The 27,607-nt window shown below is 37.3% G+C and overlaps 1 protein-coding gene across 2 annotated transcripts in view; it reads left to right on the forward strand.

Moving 5' to 3' along the window:
- ATP6V1C1 (ATPase H+ transporting V1 subunit C1) overlaps window positions 1-25,974 on the forward strand; it is a 40,275-nt gene extending 14,301 nt beyond the window's left edge. The window contains exons 2-13 of one of the 2 annotated variants that reach the window (XM_059995019.1): window positions 342-512; window positions 1,790-1,857; window positions 6,706-6,791; window positions 9,638-9,732; window positions 11,288-11,379; window positions 12,550-12,648; window positions 14,557-14,625; window positions 18,829-18,921; window positions 19,011-19,104; window positions 20,781-20,878; window positions 22,084-22,210; window positions 24,005-25,972. In XM_059995019.1, coding sequence (XP_059851002.1) covers window positions 381-512; window positions 1,790-1,857; window positions 6,706-6,791; window positions 9,638-9,732; window positions 11,288-11,379; window positions 12,550-12,648; window positions 14,557-14,625; window positions 18,829-18,921; window positions 19,011-19,104; window positions 20,781-20,878; window positions 22,084-22,210; window positions 24,005-24,100 — 1,149 coding nt within the window. In that variant the 5' untranslated portion in view covers window positions 342-380 and the 3' untranslated portion in view covers window positions 24,101-25,972. Of the gene's footprint in view, window positions 1-341; window positions 513-1,789; window positions 1,858-6,705; window positions 6,792-9,637; window positions 9,733-11,287; window positions 11,380-12,549; window positions 12,649-14,556; window positions 14,626-18,828; window positions 18,922-19,010; window positions 19,105-20,780; window positions 20,879-22,083; window positions 22,211-24,004 lie in introns of both variants that reach the window. The other variant, XM_059995020.1, reaches the window with a different exon arrangement.
- The last annotated feature ends 1,633 nt before the right edge of the window (window positions 25,975-27,607 follow it).

A 27,607-nucleotide genomic window follows, 5' to 3' on the forward strand; every position in this document is an offset into this window, starting at 1 on the left:
ACTCTCCCACCTTCTTTTGTGGAATGAAACTATTGGTGGCTGATATTTTGGGTAGTCTCACTTCTTGACTAATTCCCATTTTAGGATGTTTTGTAATTTAAAAAAATTATGTACTTCATGTATTAGGTCTTTATCATCTCTTTCTCCTAGTATCATAAATAAATCACCATTTACCATTTATATGGATTTACATCCAGGTAAGTAGATTTGACTTTGCTTAGGATTGTATGCCAGTGTTGAATTATTGATAGTTTTGCAACAGGCTATGCTTATCACTCAGAAATAATTTAGAAACAAGTGATATTGAATGTACTTTTAGTTTGTTTTGTTTTACATTTCAGAGTCTGTCTTGATTTTGGAAGAAATATCTGGTAACCAACATGACTGAGTTCTGGCTTATATCAGCTCCTGGGGAGAAAACATGTCAGCAAACATGGGAGAAATTGCATGCGGCAACTACGAAGAACAACAATCTTGCAGCTACTTCAAAGTTCAACATTCCTGACTTAAAGGTAAAACTGTGCTGTGCAAAATCGTTCATCATGAAGGAGAGGACAGTTGTCTCTGCTTACCTTTTGGTAGAAATGAGATATCCAGGTTCCTTCAAAAGAAAACTCTCATCTCTAGGGATTGGCATAATTTAAAACTTATCTTGTTCTTTCTGATCTTCAAATTTTAGATAATAAGGAAATTGAGATGTCTTGAAGGAAACTACCAAAACAAAATAACATTTTTCCTAAACTTTTGTGCTGTTCTAAATTGTAATTTAAATTTTAATGAGAAATCTTACGAAAATACTCGATGTATTACTTAAATATGATTTTTAGAAGTGAAAAATCTTGGGACTATGTATTCTTAAATATCACAGTGAATCCATTTTTCTGTTATTAAATTCATGTAATACTCACTGATGTTGTAAATGTTTTACCATTGCACCTCTTTAATTATACTTGGCAAATCTATCCTAGTTATTTAATCTAGTTTATCTATTTAACATTTATCAAACATCAGTAATGTAGCAGCCTCTAAGTGAAGCAGGCTGCCAGTAATCGGTTGACTGAACTTCTGTAAAGAATGGAAAAGATCATGATACTTATATTTTTCTGGTTAACCAAATGAGGCAGTTACATACAACACTCATTTAAGAAATACTTAAAACCACTGGTTTAGTATTTTGGGACTTACGAATTCCTTTGATACACTGATATAGACTGTGGACATTTCTTCCAAAACACGCTCATTTACATATACACAGTGTTGAGTACAAATTCAATTACAGGGAATTCCCTGGTGGTCCAGTGGTTAGGACTGCGTGCTTTCACTGCAGGGGCACGGGTTCAGTCCCTGGTCAGGGAACTAAAATCCTGTGTGCCATGTGGCACGGCCCAAAATAATAATAATCATAAAGTTTCCTTTAAAAAGAAACACCACAATTTCAGTTACAGATGCTCTGATGCACAACCCTGGACCCCTGCTTAGGAGCTGCTCTTGTAAACCATGACTTCAAATGATCCACTGCCACTGGGCAGGACCAGCAGAGGCACAGGCCTGCTATTGTGGAATCTACACATCTAAGTGGTGGCTGTGCCCATGAATTAGAGGATTATCTTGTACATATAAATAGCTTTGCAGTGTCTAGCAAACATTTTTTAACCACACTTGCATATTATGAAATAAAATATGGAGAACTTAAGATTTGCAGGCCCTTCAAATCAAGATGTTGTATTACCTTGTTTAAAAAAAAAACAGGATGAAATCTCAGTAATGAAATGTTGTTTTTCCCTTCTAGGTTGGCACACTGGATGTCTTGGTTGGTTTGTCGGATGAACTGGCTAAACTGGATGCATTTGTAGAAGGGTAATGTATTTATATACATAGGCTAGAGCAAAATGAGAGTTGCTATTAGGCTACGGGGGCATTGGGTTTATTATCACATGTGTATTCTGCTTATTGGAATGGTTTTAGAAAACAATGACTTTTTTTTCTTTGTAAATCTTTATGAAGATATAATTAATGTGCAATAAAATACAGCTGTTTGACGTGTGAAAATGGTGACTCCTTTTAATATTTTTATTGAGATATAATTTACATGCTAGGCAGTTCACCTACTTCAAGTGTACAATTCAGTGATTTTTCATATATTCACAGAGTTGTGCAGCCATCACCACAATCAATTTTAGTACATTTTCATCCCCCTGCCACTACCATAAACATCCTGTTTCCATTAGTAGTTACTCCCTAACCCCCACTGCCCACTAACCTACTTTCTGACACTACACGTTTGCTTTTTGTGGACATTTCATATAAATGGAATCATACAATATGTCATCTCTTGTGACTGGCTTCTTTTCCTTAGTGTAATGTTTTCAAGGTTCATCCGTGTTGTAGCATGTGTCAACATTTAATTTCTTTTTATTACCAAATAATATTACATTGTGAGGATATACTGCATTTTGTTAATCCATTCATCAGTTGATGGATATTAAGGTTGTTTCCATTTTTTGGCTCATATGAATAATGCTACCATGAATATTTGTGTACAAGTATTTGTGAGCTCATGTGTTTTCATTTCTCTTGGGTATGTACCTAGGAGTGGAATTGCTGGGTCAATGTGACTGTACTTTTAACATTTTGAAGAACTGCCAGACTGTTTTCCAAAGTGGTTGTACCATTTTACGGTCTCACCAGCAGTGTACGAAGGTTCTAATTTCTCCATATTGTCGACAATACTTGTTACTATCCATATTTTTGATTATAGCCATCCTAGTGGATATTAAAGAGAATTTCATTGTGTTTTTGATTTGCATTTCCCTGATGGCTAATAATGTGTTTAACATCTTTTCATGTGTTTGTTAGCCATTTGTGTTTCTTCTTTGGGGAAATGTCTGTTTGGATCCTTTGCCTGTTTTTTAATTGGCTTATTGGTCATTTGATTATTGACTTGTAAGAGTTCTTTATATATTGTAGATACAACTCTTATCAGATATGACTTGCAAATATTTTCTCTCATTCTGTCGGTCGTCTTCACTTTCTAGATAGTGTCCTTTGAAGCACAAAACATTTAATTTTAATGTCCAATTTATCTCTTTTTTGTTGTTGCTTGTGTTTTTGATGTTGTATGGAAGAAAACATTGCCTAATCCAAGGTCACACAGTTTTATGTCTGTATTTTCTCTTAAGAGTTTTATAGTTTTAGTTTTTACATTTAGGTCTTTGATCCATTTTGAGTGAATTTTGTATATGGTGGTAGGGAGAAGTCCATCTTCATTCTTTTGCATGTGGATATCCAGTTGTCCATTTGTTGAAAAGACTATTCTCTCTCCATTGAACTGTCCTGACACCCTTGCAAAAATCCATGGAACATAAATGTAAGGGTTTATTTCTGGACTCTCATTTGTATTCCATATTCCTGTCCAGTACCACATTGCCCTCTTTACTGCAGCTTTGTAGTAAGTTTTGAAATTAGGAAGTGTGAGCTCTCCAACTTAACTTTGTCTTTTTCAAGATTATTTTGGCTGTTTGGTTCCTTTCATTTCCATTTGAATTTTAGGAATACCATGTCAAATATCTGCTAGAAGTCAGCTGGAATTTTGAGGGGGATTATGTAGAATCTGTAGGTAATTGGGGCAGTATTGCCATCCTGACATATTAAGTCTTTGATTCATGAACATGGGCTGTTATACCATTTATTTGAAGATTTATTTGGTGATGATTTTGTCTTCAAAATTCAGTTACATTAAAAGATTTTTCTAGGCTACAGGTTTAGTCACTTGAAATTCAGTTACTGTGTATTTTAGCTGAAGATGGGTATGGGATCCGTAATAACTTTCTGAATTTTGATTAATTGACAGACTCAGTCTACAATCCCTTTGACTCTTGACGTACAGAGCTTTCTAAATACTTAGGGCTTAGGTAAATAGGTATAATTTGTAAAAAACCAGAATTTTGGAGAATCTTAGAAATGTACCTCTGATTAAAGCTTTAAGGGAACAGACCTGAATAGAGGGGAACTTAATCTCAAAATCTGTGCAGAAGGGTTTTCTTGTTTATGCTGTTATGCTTTTCTGAATTGATAGAACCACCATAATGCAGTACTCTGGTAGTAGAGGCTGAGGTGTTGCAGAGAGATCTTTTGACATAACAACATGTGGTAAGTAAATAAATAGACCTAAAGATGTACTCATGAGGCAAAAGGCCAGTTGGGGGCTAGTTTTACAGTAGATTATGCAAGAGATACTGAAAACGTCAGCTAAGGGCAGGCACTAGGCAATAAAAATGGAAAAGAGAGGATGAAAGCAAAAGTAACAAACTGCTTTTAGGGTTAATAATTCCATGCATTCAGTAGAGCAAATGTGAAAGTAATTTTTGATGATAGTCTCAGTTCTTACCATCAGTCGGTTTTTTGTCTCTTGGTTTCTTGATTATAGGTTTTTAATTAAGTAAACTTTTCGTGGTTGCCCCCCCCTGAGGTGATTGTCCTTTCTGCAGTCCCACCAGCCTCATTGCAATGTTAGGTCATGACAACGAAGAGGACAGTGAGAAGGGAGGTTCCTGAGAATATAATTATTAACACTTACTTGGATCCTTATAAATCACCTCAGTAGCTCTCTAGATCTTTCTTTAAATCATCAGTGGGATGTCCTGAGTATAGTTTAAGGTTTGCGCACATTTTTTAGGGAAGTAAGTATTTAGGGCAAATGCAGTTCATTTGGTCAGAAGCATTGCAAGTTGCCTATGCAGTTTGTCAGCTATTCTTTTCTGCACTGTTACGCAATCTAGTCTTTGTATCAGTCTTCCTGAAAGATAAGAGGAATTTAAAAATCATATGATTGTTAGACTTAGGTAGAATTGACAGATGCTAGCTTAATGACTGAGTGTTCCAGTTTTTAAACACTGAACATTGTGGTGGAGTAAATTATAGTTCATACTTTTTCAGTAATCTGATCATTAGAGCAGTTTGTTTTTTGTTTTTTTTTTTTAAGGTTACCATGTGTCATGGATACTCCCGTAGAGATGCATAGGGAGATTGTCAAGGTCTGAGTTATGCGATGTTAAGTTGATAAATTTGACACCAGGCAGTTCTACACTCTGAACCATTTCTGTGGTAAACATGCACATTTTTTTAAAAAAATAGAAGTATAGTTGATTTACAGTGTTGTGAACATGCACATTTTGGAATGTTCATAGCAGATGGTTCTGTTTACAAGATGCTCGTCAACTTATATAGGAATAATGGTTTGTCTTCTGTGAAGGAATGGGTGAATTTTGGAGACACAGCCAAGTGTATGGACAAATCCCAAGTTAAAGATGTTGAAGACTTACGGCTTACATCATTTTTTTCTGAATTTGTTCCACTTTCTTAGGTTTGAGGTCATTCCGCATAGGATTGTCATTCACATTTTGTCCTTCTGTTGCTTCTTTCTGGCCTTTATTGGTTCATGTTGCAGGAGTTTCTTAATTTGTCTTCCAGTTTACACTCCCTGTTGTTGAGCACAAAGTCATTGGAGTAATTGTCCGAAGTCCTGTTTTGACCATATTACACCTCTTCCTAAAGGCTGACATCAGAGGCAATCTACCTGCAGTCTGGCCCCAGCCGGCCGTCCTAGCACAACCTCCTTTCTCCTGAGCACGACACTCCCGGCAGTCTGGACCCCTCATCATTCGTTGCTTTTCTTATCTCTCTGGATCTTGACTCCTATGATGCCCTGTGGCAAGAATATACATTCTTCCCACCTAATCAGCCTTTCAAAACCATTCCTGTCCTTCATTGCCCTGCGCCTGATCCGTTATGCTTTTTTGATTACAGTAGCTGGAAGTGAAGTCTTTTTCCTTTATGCGTTTCTGTCTGTAGCCTGGTCATCTCAGCTGGCGCTCACCACAGATGGCTTTGTATTTAGTCATCCGTCTTTTTTGGTATCTTTCCATTTTGATTTTAAGCAATGGGAAGCTAGATTTTTGGCGTATACTTTTGTATCCCACCCACGGCCCAGAGGCAGACAAGGAATGGGGGAAAGAACAACAGACTCCAGAGTCAAGACACCACGTTTTTAGTCACAGCTCTGCTGGGAACTGGTTTTGTGACTTTTGGGGCTAAGTCACTTACTCTCTTCATACCTGGGGGTGTCTTTATTTATAAAGTGAAGGGATTGAGAAGGTGATATGCAGATGCCTCAGTAGTTTTGGCACCATGGTTTCCCCTTTAGATTGTTTTTCTCAAATAGTAGATGCTCAATAAATAGTTAATGAATAAGTAGTGTAGGACTGCATTCTTCATTGTTACCATTGCTTGTATTCTATTGCCTGTGGGATCCCTTTTGTCCTAAGGGGAAGGACATAACTGGTGAATGAAAGCTCCTGCTTCCCCCTTTGTTTTTGCAGTGCAGTGAGATCTGTTGCCCAGTTTTTCAGCTTATTCTTGCTAGCTTTCCACTACTTTCTTTCTGGACTTGGTAAACATATTGCATGTGGTCTCCTTAAAACTACAGTTACTCAGTTGAGTTTGACATATGTAATAAGATCTTCGTGCTTTTTGTCCTTAAAACATTATTTTAGAAGTTAGGACCCATTTGTTCTATATTATACAGATAGTGTAATTGGAACAAATAGAGTCAAATTCGTGTCTTTATGTAATGTGTTCATTGTATAGTATGGAATTTAGGTTGTTTTCCTGAAAGTGATTGTTGATTTTTTTTTTTTTTCTCCCAAGGGTGGTTAAGAAAGTGGCTCAGTATATGGCTGACGTATTGGAGGATAGTAAAGATAAAGTTCAGGAGAACTTGTTGGCCAATGGAGGTAAGCTAATGTTTCATGATTTGCAATTTATTTCTATAAAGTGAACGACTTAAAAAAGGTTTATAGGTAAGGATATTAAATACAATAGAAAGCCATTAAAATAGAATGATTACTACTGAATTTGGTGATATTGCCAGTTACATTCTTTCCTCTGAAACACAACCTCTCATAAGACAATCCTACATAATATATAATATAGTTTATGATATGGATCTTCCAAAAGCAATATTATAAAGATTTACCTTAGTTCTTTCCAGAATCTATTTGTCAACTCCCATTAACAACTGTGTTTCCAAGTTATGTCTCTCAGCATTGTTCCAGTTGAATACTTGTTTTCTCTGGCTTTTTGTATTTAATAGCATCCAACTGCCAAATCCTTACAATAAAAATTATTAATTTTATTGCAGAGTAATGCCTCCTCCCTTCAGATTTGAATGTGACATTTCTTTAGTACCCATAGAAATAGTCTACCACTGACCTCTCCATAGCTAGAAACTAGTATTTACGTAGAGTTTGCTTTATGTAATAATGGCTTTATAAAGATGGTTTCAACCGCATTGTTGTCATTTATACTTGGATTTGTTGTTTTCTCCTGAAATATCACTTTAGCACTTGCTTCATTTTTAATTAGGCTGATCTTTAGTGATATGTCATTATAATAAGAAACAACCCTTTCCTTTCTTTCTGTCCTATATTGCCTACTGTGATAAATAAAGGTCACTGATGTGACTTGGTTAAATTAACGTTTGTTAAGTAAAGCCCTGGGGTGTCATGGGTTGGTGAGCCACGGTTCAACAAAAAACCACAAGGGAAAGAGAAATAGAGAAGTTTATTACTCACAGGTCCTGGAGGAGGGGGGCAAGGCAGGGAGGTCAAGACGGGGTGCCGGCAGAGGGAGAGCGGCGGGACCTGGGGCACATGCCTCTATTAGGGTCCGTGGGTGGAGTGCTTTGGGGTTCCCAAGCCAAGTCCAGGTTGGTCGATTCAAACCAAAAAGGAGGGTTTCGGTTAACTTCGAGGGGGTCTTATCTAAAGGGTACACTAGCAGGGGAGGCCCTGGGCAGCAGCAGAGAGCGCTTATCGTAGGGTCATATCAGAGAAATCATATCAGGAGCTTACATCTACTTGTGATTGCAGGCTGTTATCTAGTATAACTTCTAGGCCCCTGTAGGCCACTTGGCCACACAGAAATGGATGCTGAGGCAGCAGTATGGGGATTTGGCTAAACTCTCAGCAGTCACTGTATTTTAAATCCAGTGTCTCTCTAATCTCATTTCTTCTCCTTGCAAATAATAGATGCTCAGAAGTACTTAATCAGTAAAAAAAAAAATTTTTAGTAGTTTATTTTTACTCTTTGCTAATAATAGCGATCCTGAGCTGCTTACTGTGTCTGTTAACGTGCGGCTGGGGGCAGGACGAAAGTTAGGTGTGTTAACAACTTAGTTGCCTTCACTGGTCTCTAGGTACCTGATGAACTAGGGCGGTCAGTCTGCGAGGCCGAATGGGGGATGACAGTCTAGGGGGCATTGCATCCAAAACTGCTTTTGGAGATACCATCTATGTTGTTGACTCGCTGGTATTATGTAGGGAGAAGTTGAGGAGAGAAGATATTTTGGTATGAATTACTTTTGCCAGTTAACCATAATTGACATTTGGTTTCCCTGACCTTGGTCCCATCAGACTTGAGGAGTAAAGTCATCTTGACTACCACACTTCCAGGGAATTAGTGGTTGAGTGTCTCTTTGGCTCCACATTTCTTTTTTTTTTTTTTTTTTTTTTTGCGGTACGCGGGCCTCTCACTGTTGTGGTCTCTCCCGTTGCGGAGCACAGGCTCTGGACGTGCAGGCTCAGCGACCATGGCTCACGGGCCCAGCCGCTCCGCGGCATGTGGGATCTTCCCGGACCGGGGCACGAACCCGCGTCCCGTGCATCGTCAGGCGGACTCTCAACCGCTGTGCCACCAGGGAAGCTCTGCATTTCTTATTCTTGTCATTTGAAAGTACAAAGGTCCATGTTTTGAAGATTACTGAAATATAGACTCCTAGAAACAGTCATCACAGAGTTTTAACAGACAAGTTCATTTTCAGTTTGTTTGGGTAAGTTGCAAAGAACATACTTTTGTCAGATTCTAATTATTGAGGAGACAGTTTGAAGTAGGGTTTTTTTTTAATGTATTATTTTTTAAATTATTTTATTTTATTTATTTTTGGCTGTGTTGGGTCTTTGTTGCTGCGCGTGGGCTTTCTCTAGTTGCGGCAAGCGGGGGCAACTCTTCATTGCGGTGCGTGGGCTTCTCATTGCTGTGGATTCTTTGGTTGCAGAGCGCGGGCTCTAGGCGCGCAGGCTCAGTAGTTGTGGCGCGTGGGCTCAGTAGTTGTGGCATGCAAGCTCTAGAGCACAGGCTCCACGGCATGTGGGATCTTCCTGGACCAGGGCTGGAACCCGTGTCCCCTGCATTGGCAGGTGGATTCTTAACCACTGTGCCACCAGGGAATCCCCTGAAGTAGATTCTTAATCTTTTTGTGTCTCTTTCTTCTACATATGAGGCATATCATGGGTATGTACATATTCCATTTATTAAGTCATCAGATTAGAAAGGAACATTTTAATATATATTAAATTTTGAGTAAGGAGAAGAGATCCAATCAGATTACAAGGTAAAAATTTTGATTAATCCATGTTACTTAATACAGTTCCACATTTACTTAACCAGGACTCTTCACAAATGATGACATCTTTACTGATTTTCTTAATGCCAGTTTCAGCACTAAAACCTATTACTGTGTAGCAAACTATAAAAAATTCTATTGCTTCTCCTCAGTAATTAATTTCTTCCCTTATTTCAGTTGACTTGGTTACTTATATAACAAGGTTTCAATGGGACATGGCTAAATATCCAATCAAGCAGTCCCTGAAAAATATTTCTGAAATAATTGCCAAGGTAAGATAAAAAATGATACAGGTAGGACACATTGATTTATAGTGGCTTTATTTATTTTATAAGTATTTAGCTATTAAATACTCTAATTTAGGTTTTGACAGGGCAGCTTAATTATATGTGACTTACTACAGTTTTACTAAAAAAAAAGGTGTCAAAAAAGGATAACACTTTCATGTGTACATTATCCAAATTGTGTAGTTTATTTAGGTAGTTAAGTTAAATGTTGCATCAACAATGTTTGAATAAGAAAAGTAACTTTAAAATTTTATAGTTATTTATATAAATTTGAAGCATAATTGAGATCACATAGAACAGGAAGTTGGAATAGATTAGAGATTTATGAATCATTCAGATGTATGATAATGGTAACTTAAGTATGTTTATGTACAGTACTGATTCAGATTAAACTTTATGGGTTCTCTGACACCTTCCCTTCTGATGTTCAGTATTGATTCTCTACCCAGAAAAATTGCCCGTATTCTTGTACCACATGATTTTATGTACAGTTTCAGGGAGCCCACAGGTGTTAAAGCCCATCCATGAATTCACTGAATTAAGAGCTCCTTTTATGTTTCAAAGTCCTTGAGCTTGAGAGAAAAATGTAAAAGTCTTACCTGAAACTATAATGAGGCAGTAGACAAGGACCTATTAATTGTGTGACAACATTTCTATGACCTGGCTAGGATGAAAAGTATGGTTTAAATCATCTGGACAGACTTCCTTGGCTCCCACTGGCTTTATTTGTATGTTGTGCTCTATGGTTAAATGTAAATGAATAGCATATCAAGGATTTTAACTCAAGTCATCGTATAATTTAATGAAAATGAGTAGTCAGATAATATAAAGTGGTGCTCTTACTATGAGCCTTGTTTTCTTTTGATCCTTATCAAGGATTTAGTCGTCTTCTTCCTGATACTATTATAGTTGAGGAAAGAGGCTCAGAGAGGTGAAGTAGTTTACCCCAGTGCCACACAGCTGGTGATGGTAGAGCTGAGTTGAAATTAGTTCCTCAAACGTTAAATCTACTGCTTTGTGTTTTCTCCCTAAGTTGTTAGTAGTTTTACTCATCTTTTTGAAAAATCAGCTTGTGTAACATTTATAAATAAATTCAAACATAATTTTAATTTTATTGCAAAAATATTTTGTGGAAGAGTAGTGGTGTTGTGAACAGCAAAACTCTATGTGATTTAGTTCCTTTGGAAATTAATCCTTGAAACTTGTATTTTAAAGCCTTTTAATTAGTTATCTCTGTAACCAGTGGCCTAGATTCCATTTACGTGGTTTAAGAAGTAATATAGTAACAATAATTAAAATACATGTAGACTAAAACATTATCCTTAATAGAAAAGATTATATGAAAATTACCATAGTTATTAAAAATGAAGTAGGTTTGTTTTTTAATGACCTTTAAAGGCATGCTTTTAAAATAATAGAATATTTTTACATCAGGAACTAGTGGTGTTTTGTTTTTTAAAGTTTAAGCACAGCTACTTTGATTGTATTAGTAGAGGCAGGTTTAGGAAAATTTTCCCTTTTTCTCTTTTTCTCTTTAAAGGGAGTGACTCAGATTGACAATGACCTGAAATCTCGAGCATCCGCATATAACAACCTGAAAGGGAATCTTCAGAATTTGGAACGAAGGAATGCGTAAGCATGTCAAGTATATGTAAATAATTAAAAATTGGGAGGGACTTCCTTGGAGGTCCAGTAGTTAAGAATCTGTGCTTCCACTGCAGGGGGTGCAGGTTCAATCCTGGGTGGGGAACTAAGATTCCGCGTGCCTCACGGCACAGCCAAAAAAAAAAAAAAGAATTGGGGACGCACTCTAGCATACACTGAATGAACTATTGTTAGGGGTTAGTAAGTTCCACTTTGTGCTGTTTCTATAATCAAAATGGTGTTTTTTTCACTTCATGGAGAAAAGCTCACTAATTCAGGCTAGTCAAAACAGATGTGAGGCTGATTTATTATACTCGTTTCATACATAATACTTGTGAGTTGGGTCCTGGTTTATCCCTTTATCCATCTGGTTTTATCTAAAGTTAATTGTTTTAAATCAAATGATAGTTTAATTACATAGCAATTATCTGCTGCTTAAAAGAGTTCTATAGAAGAATCCTTTTGTAATGTAATACTCATTCTTTAATTTTTCTGTTTTCCAAGTTTTGATTTTTTACATATTAGGTTTTCTTAAAATAGACCACTTTTGTTTTGGTTAATATCACTGTAGTATGACTACTACAAGTGTAGCTTTAAGCACTTAACTCTTCCAGTTATGCATCCATATCCCAGAGAGAAAGTTGGTTGGATACTGTCAGTGGTACAAACAGGGCAAATCATTTTCACTGTGAAATGTACTAGGAGACCAAATGAAGACTGTGTTAAAAGAGTTGATTATTGGGTTAACTAACCAAAATTGATACCCAGGAAGAGGGAGGAAAATCAAAGGTTGTGCTTAGATGATATGATTTCATAATTATGATGAGGTAGACTTTAACTGATACCTAATGAATAACACTTTCTCAGTTAAGATACTATATATGTAATCAAGAGAAGAGCTGAGTTATAAGAATTAAAGCAAACACAAAGGGAGACACTAGAGGCAAGTTCTGATAAAATGTTTACATTTCTTCAGGTTTGGATGTGGGAAATATTCAGCTAAATTTTGACTTCTTATAAAATAAAATGTTAACTCAGGCTAATCCCTCTCTTGAGATGTATATATAGTATATGTGACTATAATTAGCCTGCTGTTTCTTTACTTGTGTTCTGGAAGCACATAATTATCAGCCTAATGATTTTTTTCTTATTCCTCAGAGGAAGTTTGCTAACTAGAAGTCTAGCAGAAATTGTGAAGAAGGATGACTTTGTTCTTGACTCAGAGTATCTCGTCACATTACTGGTCGTGGTTCCCAAGTATGTCTTTTTATTACAGAAGGTTTTTACCTGTTAATATACAAGAAAAATATTAGTGTCTGATATTGTAATTTGAAGTTTTCCATAAACCCAAGTGTAAAGGGAGTATCACCTTGTCATTTGCTCTGTCAACCAACGTGTACTCGTATGGCACATACAGTAGAATTTAGTTCATAACCTGGTAATAGAGCTGTCAGTTATAAATTGATATTCCAGATCAAAATTTGCTTAGTACAGTTGGCCCATTAAAAAATTAAATAATGCTAAATTATTGGACTTAAAAGAAATATTGTTCTTAGATTTTTCAAAACAGGGAGCTATTTCATTTTCTGAAAAATATTTGATGATTGGTTAGGATGAATTAAGCCCTCTGAGAAGCAAAGGATGGATTAGATAAAAGCATGGCATATTTTTTCTGCAAAGGGCCAGATAGTAAGTATTTTACCCTTTGCAAGGCATATGGTCTCTGATACAACTACTCAGTTCTGCCACTTCAACTTTGTGGTTGTAGCTGAAAGCGGTCACACACAGTATGTACATGAATGAACATGGCTGTGTGTCAGTAGAAATTTATTTACAAAAACAGGTGTACAGGTTATGGGTGTAGTTTGCTGGGTTAGACTATCCTTTGAAATCTCCTTTAGATTAGGCCTTCTGTTTTAATTAATATTTGGTAATCTTGGTAAAATGAAACCTTTGGAAGATTAGAACTGTGTGTGTGTGTCTGTGTCTGTGTGTGTGTGTGTGTGAGAGAGAGAGAGAGAGAGAGAGAGAGAGAGAGAGAGGGAGAAAGAGAGGGCGAGGGAGAGAGGGAAAGAGACACTGTTAATGGTTTCACTTCTGACTTACACTAAAATCTCACTATCAGGGAATCTTCAGGGGATCCAAACTGGGATGGGAGATTTGGGGACTCTTCAGAGCATTATTCATGAAATCTTTCTTTGCTGTGCTCTCCATTTTTGTCTGGTTAGGAAACTGGGAATATTAGAAAATGATGCCTACTGGAAAGGGGTGGGAAAGGACCTCCATTGAATTTCAGTGGCTACAGTATTACCTGACTTTTGCTTTTTACCCCTTACTGCAGAATACTAGAACACTATTTCTAAAAAATTTCTCTGTCTTTGTGTTTTTATACTTTTACAGGAAAATAACCTTTGCCCAGATAAAAGATTTGTCTCATGCAACCTTTATTTAAAATTTGTGTTTAAGACTAGAAGTTTTCATAGTTTTCTGTGCACTGTACTTGAAACCTCGGATAGGACCTAGGATACCTTGTATAATGGATTATTCACTATCCTGGCTATAGATACTACAATTCTTTATTTTGTACTGCATATATAATCATCTCTCGCCACACCCACAAAAGCCAGTGGTGTCTAGAAAGGTTGTTGCACAGTGATCTGTGGCAGCTTGGTTTACTGTCACTTTGTTTACTCAGCACTTCCTGGTACTCTGTGCTTTTGGTAAATGTGGTTTTACCCAGCTGCTCATAATAGTCACTGAATAGAAATGTTAGTGATTGCAGCATGGCTTCTCTCTCTCTTTCTTTCGTTTTTTTCTTTTTTTGGTGAGGTAATAATGTATATCAACCCTAAAGTTTGAAAGTAATTTAGATTCTGTATTTTGCTTTGCTTCCTTTCCAAACTTAGTTCTAGAATGTGCCTCTTTTGCAGTAGTTACTGGATGTAAGAGATGGTGAGCTGTATTTCCTGCTTTACCACTCAGTGTATTTGAAATTCATTCTTTGTACAAAACTTGATTTTGTCATTGTTGTTGTTAAATAGATTTGAGGTATACCTATTATAGTTGGATTTCCTATTTGTCTCATAATTTTTTCTCTTTCTGGGCTCGGCAGGAAGGTAGGACTTGTTTTTCTCTTCCAGTAACTTAATTGTATCTTTTCTGCAGGTTAAACCACAATGACTGGATTAAGCAGTATGAAACATTAGCTGAAATGGTAGTTCCAAGGTCTAGCAAGTAAGTAGTAGTCTTTGTAAAGCCTGTTTCTTTCGTAGAATTCCTTTGGTAGTTTGGATGTTGGAATAGGAGATATCTTTATCTTTCCTTTGTGGTAGATTTTACAGTTTTGGAGCCATCATTTTCACCTTAAAAATAAGTGAGTTATATTAACTCTAGCTACTGTAGACCTGGAAGGGCCTTTGTACAGTCTGATCAACCCACTCATGTTTATAGATGTAGAAGTTTGAGGCCACAGAGGTGACGTGGTTTGCCCAGAGTCACACATCTCACTAGTGACAGAGCTGTAACTAGAACCCAGATCTCTGGTGTGGTACTTTTTCTGCTGTGCTACCCTCTCAAAATTCTTCCTTCAATATTTATTGTATACCTACTGTGTGTCTATATTTCCTCATTTATCTTGCAAAGGAAGTGTACCAAGATGGCTACTAGGGTACTCTGTTGATCTGCAAATATTTACCATCACTTTCCAGTATGCATAGATTCTACTGAATCTGTACTTTCCTTTAAAAAAAAAAAAAAACTTTTATTAAGCAATTTTAAACTTATGGATTAATATTCACTGTCTAATTTGATATGTACAGCAATTCCATGAAGTAGTTTTGGCAGTTATACTTTTTCTCATAGATGAAGAAATACAAATGCAGAAGAGTTAAGTCATTGCCTAAAGTGTATATGGCTGTATAAGTGTGCAGTGGCAAAGTTAGGACTAAAACTCAGGTCTTTTAACTCCAAGTCCTACACTCTTGACACTACATAGCATGTCATTTTTTCCTGCATTCTGCCATTCTACACAAGATATTCTTCAAGAAAATATTAAGTACAGTGTATATGCACCCCCAAAGAATTGTTTTGTATATACATATATATCCCTCAGTGTGTATATATATATACCGTCAGCATGGTGAAAGAAAGGTCTAGGAGGTAGTAAAGAAGTGGTGTTAGTAAGGCCAGGCCCATGAAATATTTTCTTTTCCAGTTTCATTGTGTCATATGGGAGGTAGCTTAGTATAATGGAAAGAGTCCTGGACCCAGGGATCTGAGTTCTATTGCTGGTTCTGCTACCAACTTGCTATGTGACCTGCGGTAAGTCTTTTAACTTCTCTGGGCCTCATTTTCTTTGTAAAATGAGCATCACACCTTCCCTGTACACATTATGAGGCTCTTTTAAGGCTTGATAAGATAATAAAGTAGAAGGTAATATGATTATTGTAGTTTCACAAATGTTGATTTTTTGAGAATGAAACCACAAACCTGTGCTCATTGTGAATTTTTTTCCCATTTGGGGGGAATACTTTCCATTCACACTGGCCCTTCACGTGGTAAACTGAAGATTGAGGTTGTGTCTTAATGCTGGTTTTCCTCCGAAGCTATTTATCCTGACAGATGACACCTTCTTAGACCTTTGTGCTCTGGAGACCGTAAAAGTCACAGAGGTTGTCTTTATGTTTGGGGGCAGGGAGAGGAGGAGAGTAAGGACCCAGTGCACACAGAATGTCCTCCCACCCTGTGGTGTGTGAGCCTAGTCCAGGGGAGTGGTGTGTAGTCCCAGGTTTATTCGGAAAGAAGGACTTTAGAAATATTACTTCAGACTTACATCTTTTGAAAAATCACTTTGGTAGTTAAAAGGAAAAAAAAATCAGATGCCAACAGTTCAGTATAGGCAATACCTGTCTTCTGAATGACCCCTGAGTGCTCACTGACCACCTGAGAGTCCCCAGCCCTTCCTCACCCAGTGAAAACATCTGTTCACCTATTTATCAGTCTAAAGACTTTTGGAATCATTGACTTGAAAAGTTATTTAAATCTAGTCATTGAGAACAATGCAGTAGCTCAGCCAGCACCTGAAGAGGATGCTTAGTTCACATGGGGCAGACAGGTTTTAGTGGGTTAGTCTGGAATTTTGTACTTCTGTTTAGGAAAGATCTCTATGACTTGATGTTGGATTTTTCACTTATCATAATAACTAACATTTTTGAGTGATTACTATGTGCTGGTCATTGTTCTAAGTGCTTTATTTTAAAGTGAATTACAAGTAGTAATACTGTCACTTGTTGCTTTTTGGCACAATACCTGAGTGGTTACTCTTGGAAGCAGTGAAGATGAAAGTGGACTTTTGAGGAAGAAGAATGGATTGAAAAAAAACCATCTTTAAACCTGAAAGAAATAATTTCACCTAAAAAACACACAAAATCTAGCTATTTGCAAAATATTCTACATAAATCTTGAAAGATTGGACCATGTGAAATATTGCCATCATTGGGTGGTTAAGTGCAGGGATGTGTATAAATGCCAAGTCAGAGGTAAAGGCCAAAGAAGCTGAGAGGCTGAGTTCTGCTTCTTTCTGTTGGAAAAACTGTTCAGAAAGAGGTGATTCTCACTTGTACTTTCAGAATTACCACTTAGCTTTTTGTCTGTCTACTTTTGCTCGTTAAGATAATCCGGTTGGGTTACGTCACTGGTTGACTTCGGCCTTTTCTCTGTTGTTGGAAAAACAGCACCACAAACTGATTGGTGCTTCACAGAAGCTTTTGCTCAGGGAGCTAGAGTTCCAGATGAACCAGAGGATCCTAGCGAGGAAGGCCTAGAAAAAAACGACACTAGCCATTGTTCAAAGAAACGTTTCTTTTGTGTTTTGGAGCAGGAGTTGCAAAGATAACTTTTACGAAGAAAAGCAGGAAAGATGCCTTGGCAATGAAGTGGGTAGGTTGATTGGGGAGCAGAGCAGATGGCAGGACTGAGTCTTAGGAGAGAGGTAAGAAGTCAGAAGCAGCAGGAAGAGCTAGTAGGCTCCAGAAGCACTGCCACGCCCATGGGAGACTGAAAATGCCGTGAGGCAGCCGAAAAGCATTGACCTTTCGTTTCCTCTCGGCCTGGTTTTGTGTGTGAGGAGCTAGTGTTACTGTTTCTACACAGCAGTAGAACTAAACGAAGAGAGTGAGTTTGGAGACCCAGCCTGCAGCTCACAGACTGTCATCTCCACTTGATTTCTGTAGCTGTTCCCTTGGCCTCACCCTCAACCTCTAGAAAGGCTTTACGTCTGGCATCTTAAACTGTAACCCAACTCTTGAACCTGAGCCTGCTTTCCATCTTTTTCACTGTCACGGAACCTGCTGTTTGACGTTGTCCACATCTCTGGTCCCCACCCCTTTGTTTGCATGGACCTTCAAAACAGCAAAGTACTAAAGTTAAAAAGATCAGTTAAGGTTAAGATAAGTTTAAAAGGTGAATATGATAGTGGTGGAATATTGTTAGGATCTGAGATAGCCTGTCAAGTTGGATTTGGCTTTGTTTTGTTTTCTTAACAAATTTATTTATTTATTTTTGGCTGCGTTGGGTCTTCGTTGCTGTGTGTGGGCTTTCTCTAGTTGCGGCGAACGGGGGCTACTCTTCGTTGCGGTGCATGGGCTTCTCTTGTTGCGGAGCACAGGCTCTAGAACGCAGGCTCAGTAGTTGTGGCGCATGGGCTTAGTTGCTCCATGGCATGTGGGATCTTCCCAGACCAGGGATCGAACCCATGTCCCCTGCATTGGCAGGTGGATTCTTAACCACTGGGCCACCAGAGAAGTCCCTTGGCTTTGTTTTGATCCCGATCAGTTTGCACATTACTGTCAGTTGTGGCAAACCTGAGGATCATTAAAGGTTTGTTATCGAGTTCTGTCCACTTTGTAGCTACCTTGCTTTAGATCTGATGGGCACTGGGAACAAGAACGCAGGATAATAGTTTTGAGAGGGCACAAGTTAAAAGGGGTGGGCCGGGACTCATGGGTCAGGGCTGGGCTGGAGAGAGGAAGAGAGATTTCAGTCACCAGAAGAGAAGAGGGTGCTTAGCAAGGAAGTAAGGAGATTCTGGAAACCAGCCAGGTGCTGGACGGTTTTTCCTCAGCTGGCCTAGTGCTGATAGAGATTGAAAAGCATGATTCTTGAGTTTGGATGCTTTACTTGATTTAATGTTTAATTTTGTTGGTTAGGAAGGAATGCACTAAGGGGCTGTTAAGGCACCGTAAATAAAAACATCATAAACACTGAGTGTCTTCAGTGTGGAGGCAGTACAGATGAAAAGCACTGAAGTGGTTTGGGAAGGGCTGCTGTACCCTACTGTCTGTTCCTCCTCTTCCTGCCCCTGTTTCTGAATTCTGCCCTCAATATGAACGTGAGCAATAAATACAAAGCTTTAAGTGGACTTGGTCTTTCTCTCTCTAGTGTTCTCTCAGAGGACCAAGACAGTTACCTGTGTAATGTCACCTTGTTTAGGAAGGCAGTTGATGACTTCAGACACAAAGCCAGGGAAAACAAGTAAGATTATTATTTTTTATTTTTTAATTTGTTAGATCACCTATACATGGTGTGGACAATTTTGGTTTTTTTTCCCCCCCCCAATTTAGATTCATCGTTCGTGACTTCCAGTATAATGAAGAGGAGATGAAAGCAGACAAAGAAGAAATGAACAGGCTTTCTACCGACAAGAAAAAGCAATTTGTATGCGTTTTTAATACTTAGTAATACTATCAGTGTTAAGCAGAAGAAAAAGTGGGACTGCTTTTCTTTAATTTAAAAGAAAACAAAACTTTTCTGATTTTGCTTTTGAGACATTTGATTCTAGCTTTTTTTCCTACTAAATAATCAAAATAAGTTTTCTCTAAGCAACCTGAGATCTGTGAATCCTTAACTTAAAATATATTATCTTAAAATTAACCCCCCTTAAGTCCATATCAGAAATTAATTTTAAATGCAGTGTTTTAATTAATACCCATATAGTGATGGGGTTATTTTAGTTAAGTAGTAGTTCTCTCTCTTCAGTAAGAAATTTCATTTTTTGAGGCAGATTTTTTTAATGCTGCGTGCAGTCTTTTATTGGAGGAATTTGTATTTAAACCATTGGTGAGTTAGTATGTTCTAGGCACAGTGGAGAACAGGGATGGAATTGTGAGTGAAAGATGGTGTTGACTTTCTTGCCATCTCAAGTACAGGAGTATTGTGAAGACTAAAGCTTGTATGGAAGGGGAAACATGACGAGTGAAAATGTATTTCTCTTGTAATGCAAGAGGAAATAAAAGCACATTCCATTTAAAGTTATTTCCAAGTACTTTATGAACTATTGCATCTCAGTTGGGAGAAAACTAACCCTAACCAAGTAATGTCAAATAAAACCAACTTGTTGGGGAGTTCCAGATCACTTTTAAAGAACAGATATTTTAACCAAAGACTTTCACCTTGTTGTATTATCCTTTTTTCGTAAATTGATTGTTACATCCAAATGAGCCTAATAATGTTATCTAAATAACTATTAGCTGAACTGATCATGTGTGTCTTTTAAGTATGGAGAGGTGGTAATAAGTTATTTGTCATTTGTTTCTTTAAAGAAGTGTTTTTATTTAGAAGTACTGAATAACTAAATTCAGAAAGAATATATACTACATAATAGAACCATTAAAAATTTAGAACATGATGAACAGATTTTAGGGATCTAGATCAACCCCCTGATTTTACAGATGAGAAAACTAACACCTAGGGATATTAAATGACTTACTACATAGCTATTTTTCGTTATTCCTGAGAAGTTGTGTGTAATTGAATTCTGTTTTAAATGTATAAAATGTTTAAGAGTATTGGATAGTAAATTTAGATTTTTATATTTTCAAACCTGTAGAAGGAAACGTCTATATTCTGTGTCACTTTAAATGACTTTCATTAAAACATAGGCCTTTTTGGGATTTCCCTGGTGCTCCAGTGGTTAGGACTCTGCACTTCCACTGCAAGGGGCATGGGTTCGATCCCTGGTCAGGGAACTAAGATCCTACAAGCCACGTGGTGTGGCCAAAAAACAGAAAGAAAATAATAATAATAATTATATATATATATATATATATATATATATATATATACCTTTTTCTGTGTAGTGAATAGATTCAATGGATTTTTGTATCTACTGAGGTTACAGAGTAGTGGCTTAATCTTTTCATCTAATTTAAGGTAAAGTATCCAAGATAATGAGAATAATGAAACATTTTTAAAGTGAATTATAATGTGATTTAATGCTCCTAAAGATTCTTACTGGATAGTTGCTCCTTTAAAAATACTTGATTTATCTAATTTCTAACTGCCATTTTCAGGACAAATTTTTGGTGATTTTTTTTTTTTCTCTCTTTCTCTAGGGACCACTTGTACGGTGGCTGAAAGTGAATTTCAGTGAGGCGTTTATTGCGTGGATTCATGTAAAAGCGTTGAGGGTTTTTGTTGAGTCTGTTTTGAGGTAAAGGAAGTTAATTGAGAAACTTGGAACTAAAGAATTTATAGATCCCTTTACACTGGACCTGTTTATTAAAGCACACAGTCTACTAATAGGAAATTGATTTGGAGAAACCAAAGGGCCAGTCGTGAGGGAGAGATTGTCAGTGTCATACTGCTTATTACGTGCATGTTGGTCTTGTCCCTTAATACCGTGTTTGAAGAAAGAGATCACGCTGCTGTGCTCTCTGATTCTTTTCTTATTATGTACTTAAGTTAAATGTAGATTATGAAATATTAGCCAGTGTTTGTTTAAAAGAAGATCATTCGAATATTTTATATGTAGTTTGGTACGCAGTATACCTAATGATGCCTTATCTGAAGTCCTCATTTCAATTAACCTAAAATATTTTTTTATCTTGAGGTACTTAAAATCTCAATCATCTTGTGATCCTCTATACATGTTGCTCATATTAGAAATATATCAAAATGTTTATCTGCAGTCATGCTCACTATTTGTAAATTTCTTTGAATTTTCATAGTAGATATGGGTAGTAATCTCATGTTGTTTATTATCATGAAAGCCCTCCATGTTCTTGGGTTCCGAATCCATGGATTCAACCAACCATGGGTTGAAAATATTCGAAAAAGAAACTCCAGAAAGTTCCAAAAGGCAAAACTTGAATTTACTGAGCACTAGCAACGATTTACATAGCATTTGCATTTTACTTACAACTAATTACATAGCATTTACATTGTATTATAAGTAATCTAGAGATGATTTTAAAGTATACTGGAGGATATGTGTAGGTTATATGAAACACTACACCATTTTATTTAAGGGACTTGAGCATCTGTGGATTTTGGTATCCATAGGGGTCCTGGAGCCAATTCCCTGCAGATACGTAGAGACACTGTACTAAGTTTACATATTACCACTGTCTGCTGAGGGTATTCATAGATTACCTTAAAAATTGAAGAGTAATTAAAAGTAATTCCTAGTAGACAGTTGGCTCTCATCCTAAAGAAAGATTTCTAATGGACATTGAGGACCAGGGAAGGTTTGAGTTTCTGTGTATATTAGTTGAACTTGTAAACATGGTCATTAAAGTGAGGTACCCTTTCCCCATTAACTGTGATTAAAGAAGAGTGTGAGAGTATTTGCTTTAAAAAGAAAATCTCTGCATATGTTTGCTTGTGTTACATCCTGTATTTCTGCTTATTTATAAGGTATGGCTTGCCAGTGAACTTCCAAGCAATGCTCCTTCAGCCCAATAAGAAAACAATGAAGAAACTAAGAGAAGTATTATATGAATTGTATAAACATCTAGATAGCAGTGCAGCAGCTATTATTGATGTAAGTATTTTATTAGACAACCTGGTAGAAGAGGAACTGGATGAATTTCAGAAAAAATTATTGGAAGAAGATAAGAGGTTATTTATTTAACCTTTTGAAAGTTGCTGTAAGATTCTCAATTTGTTAGTAATTAATTTACCTGATAGCTTAGCAAATAATTTACCTTGTTTACCCCATTTTACTAGTGCTTCTTGGTATTTCTAAAAGCCAGTTGTTATCTTGCTGTAGATCCGATGTTTTTTGTGTTTTGGTTTTTTTTTTTTTTGGCTGTACGCGGGCCTCTCACAGATCCGATGTTTATAGCTGCAGAAATACACACACAACCAGTGATACTAGTTATTTACAAAAGTTATAAATTGCAGAGAGCAAGAAAATAAGTAGTCATTGTAACTTTATTTGGTAGAAGTAGTGGAGTCAATAGATGAGCATTTTAAAGGGAACTATCATTTCTCTAAAATGGTATGTGTTTGTGTGTTCTTTTTAAACAGAAAGATACAAATAGTATGTGTGCTTTTCGTTGTTGTTGTTGTTTAAAATTGTAATAGGCTTTTATGTTTTTGATTTCCAATATCTTGCCGATTTTTTTTCTCTTTAGTTTAGGACGGCAATATTTCACATGTGCATTAGTTAGAACCCCTGAAAAAAATCAGGGTTTCTTGATAGAAGAAAATGCAGGAAATGACTCTGCATTTTGTAGGGTTGATAATATGTGAAGTCTAACTGTTCGATACATAATTTCCTACCAGTAAATTCTTACAACATGCATATGTAATAAGTGGTATCTGTAAAAACCACACTTGGTTTATTTTTATCCAGCATTTTATAAGCCATGTGTCTCCTAAACTCAGTACACCAAGCCTGAGATTAAAGAAGTAATTTTATACAGTATGCATAAGAAAGGATGGTGGGGTGATGCTTAAACACACACAGGCTTTGAGGGCAGAGAGTGCTTCAATTTGGCTTCACTACTCACTCTGTTTCCTAGGGCAAGTCAGCCTTTATTTATTTATTTATTTTTAAAGATTTATTTATTATTTATTTATTTTTAAAATTTTATTTTTGGCCGCATCAGGTCTTAGTTGTGGCATGCGGGATCTTCCTTGAGGCATGCAGGATCTTTCATTGTGGCATGCGGATTTTCTCTTCTCTAGTTGTGGCGCGAAGGCTCCAGGGCCCGTGAGCTCAGTAGTTGTGACACACGGGCTTAGTTGCTCCGTGGCATGTGGGATCCTTAGTTCGAGGATCGAACCCGCATCCTCTGCATTGTAAGGTGGATTCTTTACCACTGGACCACCAGGGAGGTCTCAAGTCAGCCTTTCAGAGATTGTTTTCTCATTTGCAAAATGGAGTTAGCAATGCCAAACTCAGATTAAATTAGCAAAAATGTATAAACTTAGCCCAGAGTAGATGTTCATTAGGAAGGTACAGGCATACCTTGTTTTGCTTTGCTTCACTTTATTGAAATTTACAGATAATGCACTTTTCAATTTACAAATTGAAGGTTTGTGGCAACCCTGCATTGTCAGATGATGGTTTGCATTTTTTAGCAATAAAGTATTTTTGAATTAAGGTGTATGTACATTGTTTTTCAAGACATAATGCTGTTGCACACTTAATAGACTGTAGTATAGTGTAAACATAACTTTTATATGCACTGGGAAACCACTCGCTTTACTGTGGTGGTCTGGAACAGAACCTGCAATATCTCCAAGGTATGCCTATGAATGGTAATACTTTTTTTCTTGTTTAATTTCTTTAAGTACTTAGTTGAATAATCATCTGATTTTTCAATAGGCTCCTATGGATATTCCAGGCTTAAACCTGAGTCAACAGGAATATTACCCCTATGTGTACTACAAGATCGATTGCAACTTGCTGGAATTCAAGTAAAATGAGCCCCCCAGATAGCCCTGCCCTCATGTCGGTGTCGGTGTTTGCTAACAGACGTAGGTTGTAGTATGGCTGTACTTTTAACTCTCTCTTACCCCTTGCTTGCTTCTCACCCCCTTTCCTATTCGCGTTCTCTCGTAGTGGTCCATTGTCAACATTTTGTTTTTAAAAGGAAACTATATGTCTTGTTTCTTTTTATTGATCAGGTCTGTAAATGTGTACTAAAAAAAAAAAAAATCAGAGTTTATTTATAAACAGAATAGTTTATTTAAAAAGAAGGTCTTACTTCATCGATATTGTGGTATGCATTAATTCCATTTGTTGCTGTTGTGACAGAAGCCTTGTGTACAAGGGAATGGTGTAAACAGTTATACCATTTTGTTCACTGTATTTAGTAGACATAATTGTTTAATAGTTATTGAATCGTGATGTAAAGAAATGTGACAATATTCAGGTATGTGCTTTCTGAATGTTTCAAATTACAATCTGTGAGCACTTGACACCCACAGGAGAGAATAAAATTACCTGTGCAAAGGTGGATTGTGGTGTGTGTAACTTCCAAAGATTATGGTTCAAGTTTGAAGATTATTTTTGAACACATGGTGGGTATTTACATTTGGACACTAGACTTTCAGGTCTCTCAATTAGGAGGTAGGGCCAATTTTTGAATAAAGTGTAGTAGAACTCTGCAGTTTTAGTCATTTGTTTTGTCTAAGTATTTTACATGTTTCCTTTTTAAGATTGTTAATTTTGCCTTCATCTTGACATTGATGTCATTTCTGATGTAGTGTGAAAAGAGGCATTGCTAACCTTACAAACCTCTGAAATGAGACTTAGGTTAGCATCCCGAGTGAGCTTTTAGAAGAGGATTTTGTGGCAGTACTCCCCTTCCTGTGTCCTCCCAGTCTTGTAAATGGGAGAAAGAAATTTACGTTTTAAGGGCATTTCTAAACTACCGTATTCCATCTAGAAAATTAGCCTCTCAAATCCGTTTTATTTCAAAATTGTATACTGTTATGTCAAAAGTAATTGTTTACTTCAAACAAATCCAGACTTCTATGAAGTAAAACATGAGAGACGAGCCCTCTTAGCCCCTAAGTTTTTTCTTCGCAAGGAAGTTACAGAGTTTTTCAGGCCTTCTCCTGTATCTCTACAACATATATATCCACACAGTTTATTTTTAAATAAAAATAGGATCATATCACACATATTCTGTCACTTGCTTTTTTTGCTTACTAGTATAGCCAGGGTATCTTGTCAGTGTGTCTAGAGCTACCTCATTCTTTTAACTGGCTACAGTGGTTTTCTATCATGTATTTGTGTCACAGTGTAGCTAACTGGATGGATATTCACCTTGTTTTTGGTTTTGCTCTTACAACCGCTGATGCGGTAAACATCCTTGTCTTTGTTTATTCGTAGTAGTATTTCTGTAAGAAAGAGCCTGGAAGTAGGGTTGGTAGGTCATAGGGTATATATATTTAAAGTTTTGACATAACTGCCAAGTTATTGTCAGAATTCTCAGTTCAAGACATGATTGGAATGCAGTTTTATTTTCAGTTTTTCTTTGGATAAGAGGAAGCTGAAAAGTTTTGGTTTTGATGTCAGCAAATTCTGGTTTTGTCTTCTTTTGCAAGTGTTCTTTGAGTCTTAGTGTTTGTAAAACGGGTATAATCTCTATCATGGGGGGATGTGTTTTGATGATTAAAAGATTGTTAGGCCCACACGATGACTGGAAGGTTTTCCTTAGTCTTTAGTATTATTGTGATAGGAGTAGGTGGGGATTGTGTCAGGTTTAAAATTCCAGCATATGTTTGGAACTATGGGACTTTGATTATCATTTCTCTCTGGGACACAGAGCAGCTGCGTGAGTAGCTCTGCAGCCAGACCCCAGCTCTGCTACCAGTTAGCCCTGTGGTCTCAGTGCTCGCGCCCTCCTTGGTAGAATGGGGTAGGTAGAGTGCCCACCTCATAGTCTGTCGGGTTGAGTATCCAGCGGCCCATCCAGTGCTTGGAGTGGTGCACGAGGAGAGCTTGATTCATGGGCGGACGGTCCTAGAAGAGGGCCAGTAGCTCCTTTTCCACTTGTGTTTAACCTGGGAATTTCAAGGCGTGAGTCATTGTGGAGTCTGAAGGTTAGAAAGAAGTAGTGATGTGTGTGTGTGCGCGTGTGTGTGTGTGCGTGTGTGTGTGTGGTGGGGTAAGGAATACAGTCTGTGTCTGTAGCGCAGCGTTAAAGCAGTTTGAGAGTCTCCGAGCTGCAGTCCGTGTTGATGGCAGCTGTCATTTCTGGGAGGGCCTGCTCCTGTTGCTTGCCTTCCTTTGTTTGCTCTGGAGTCTGCTGATTCTCCTCTAGGATGGAGCTCAGGTAACTCTGAGAGTCATTAAACATTTATCGAGTGTCTGACAGAGACCATTCTGCTGGTGCTCTCACACCCATTACCTCCTCCCTCCCCCATGGTGTTGGTGCTGGGAGGACCAGCAGTCCCCGTGGTACTAGGCGAGGCTTAGGGTCAAAGAAGTTTAAGTGATTTCTTCATTAAAACTTGAGTTGGAGTCAGAATTTGAACCTAAGATTTCCGATTGCTGGGCTCTTTCCTTCCTGTCGTCCCTCCCATCTTTACTAGGCACTGAACAAGTGAGGCAAACATATTCCTTAACCTTAGTCCAAGACAGACAGTGATGTAGAAAAGGCATGGGGTGTGGGTCATCAGATACCGAATTGTGTCACTGTTTGTCCCAGAACATTTTGTTAGTGAGCGGTGATGATGTGTCCAGGTATTCCGTGCTAGTTTCTGTAGACTACGTTATTCAACCTAGAAGATTTTCCTACATGTTGGAGTTGCTCTTAAACAGGCACTGTGTGTTCTGGGTAGAGCACACTCCGTGCAGCTTTTTGAATGAGCACATATCAAGTAGTACCTTTAAAGCAATACTTTGTATGTAACGAACACTCGGCAGACGTGAAGTTTTCCTTGCTCTCACTTTAAAATTAAATAGTCCCAAGTGTTGGAAATAAAAGAAATTGATCTAGATATGAGCTTATTCTCCTTCATTCTTGGCTGCCTCTTTAAAAAAAAAAAAGACGAAATTAAGGTAACATGCACAAGGTTAAAAACCATATACACAAATATTATGAAACAGCTTATAATGAAAACCTTGCTGACCTTTAGAAAAAAATGTGGTTATTGTTTCCTGTTAATATCAGTAAGAGATGGTTTGTCCTAGAAAGTCTGTAATAGTATTATGTTCTAGAGGAAACGTGTTGAAAACTTTCCTAATTTAGTTCTTGTCTCTAAATTGAAGTTTACCCATTTCTGTAATATAAACTTATTTATGGTTTTTATTTTTCTAGCATAAATACCTTTAGATTAATATATGAATGTAATTCTAGCTTTTTTTAAAAGTAATATGACACATCAGAACTATTTTATTTACTGGCGGATTATCCTTAGAATATTCTTAGATCCGAGCCCAATGACTTGTGAGAGAAAAAGGAAACAGAATAAA

The sequence above is a fragment of the Delphinus delphis genome, chromosome 17, assembly GCF_949987515.2.
Source record: "Delphinus delphis chromosome 17, mDelDel1.2, whole genome shotgun sequence".
Classification (NCBI taxonomy): domain Eukaryota; kingdom Metazoa; phylum Chordata; class Mammalia; order Artiodactyla; family Delphinidae; genus Delphinus; species Delphinus delphis.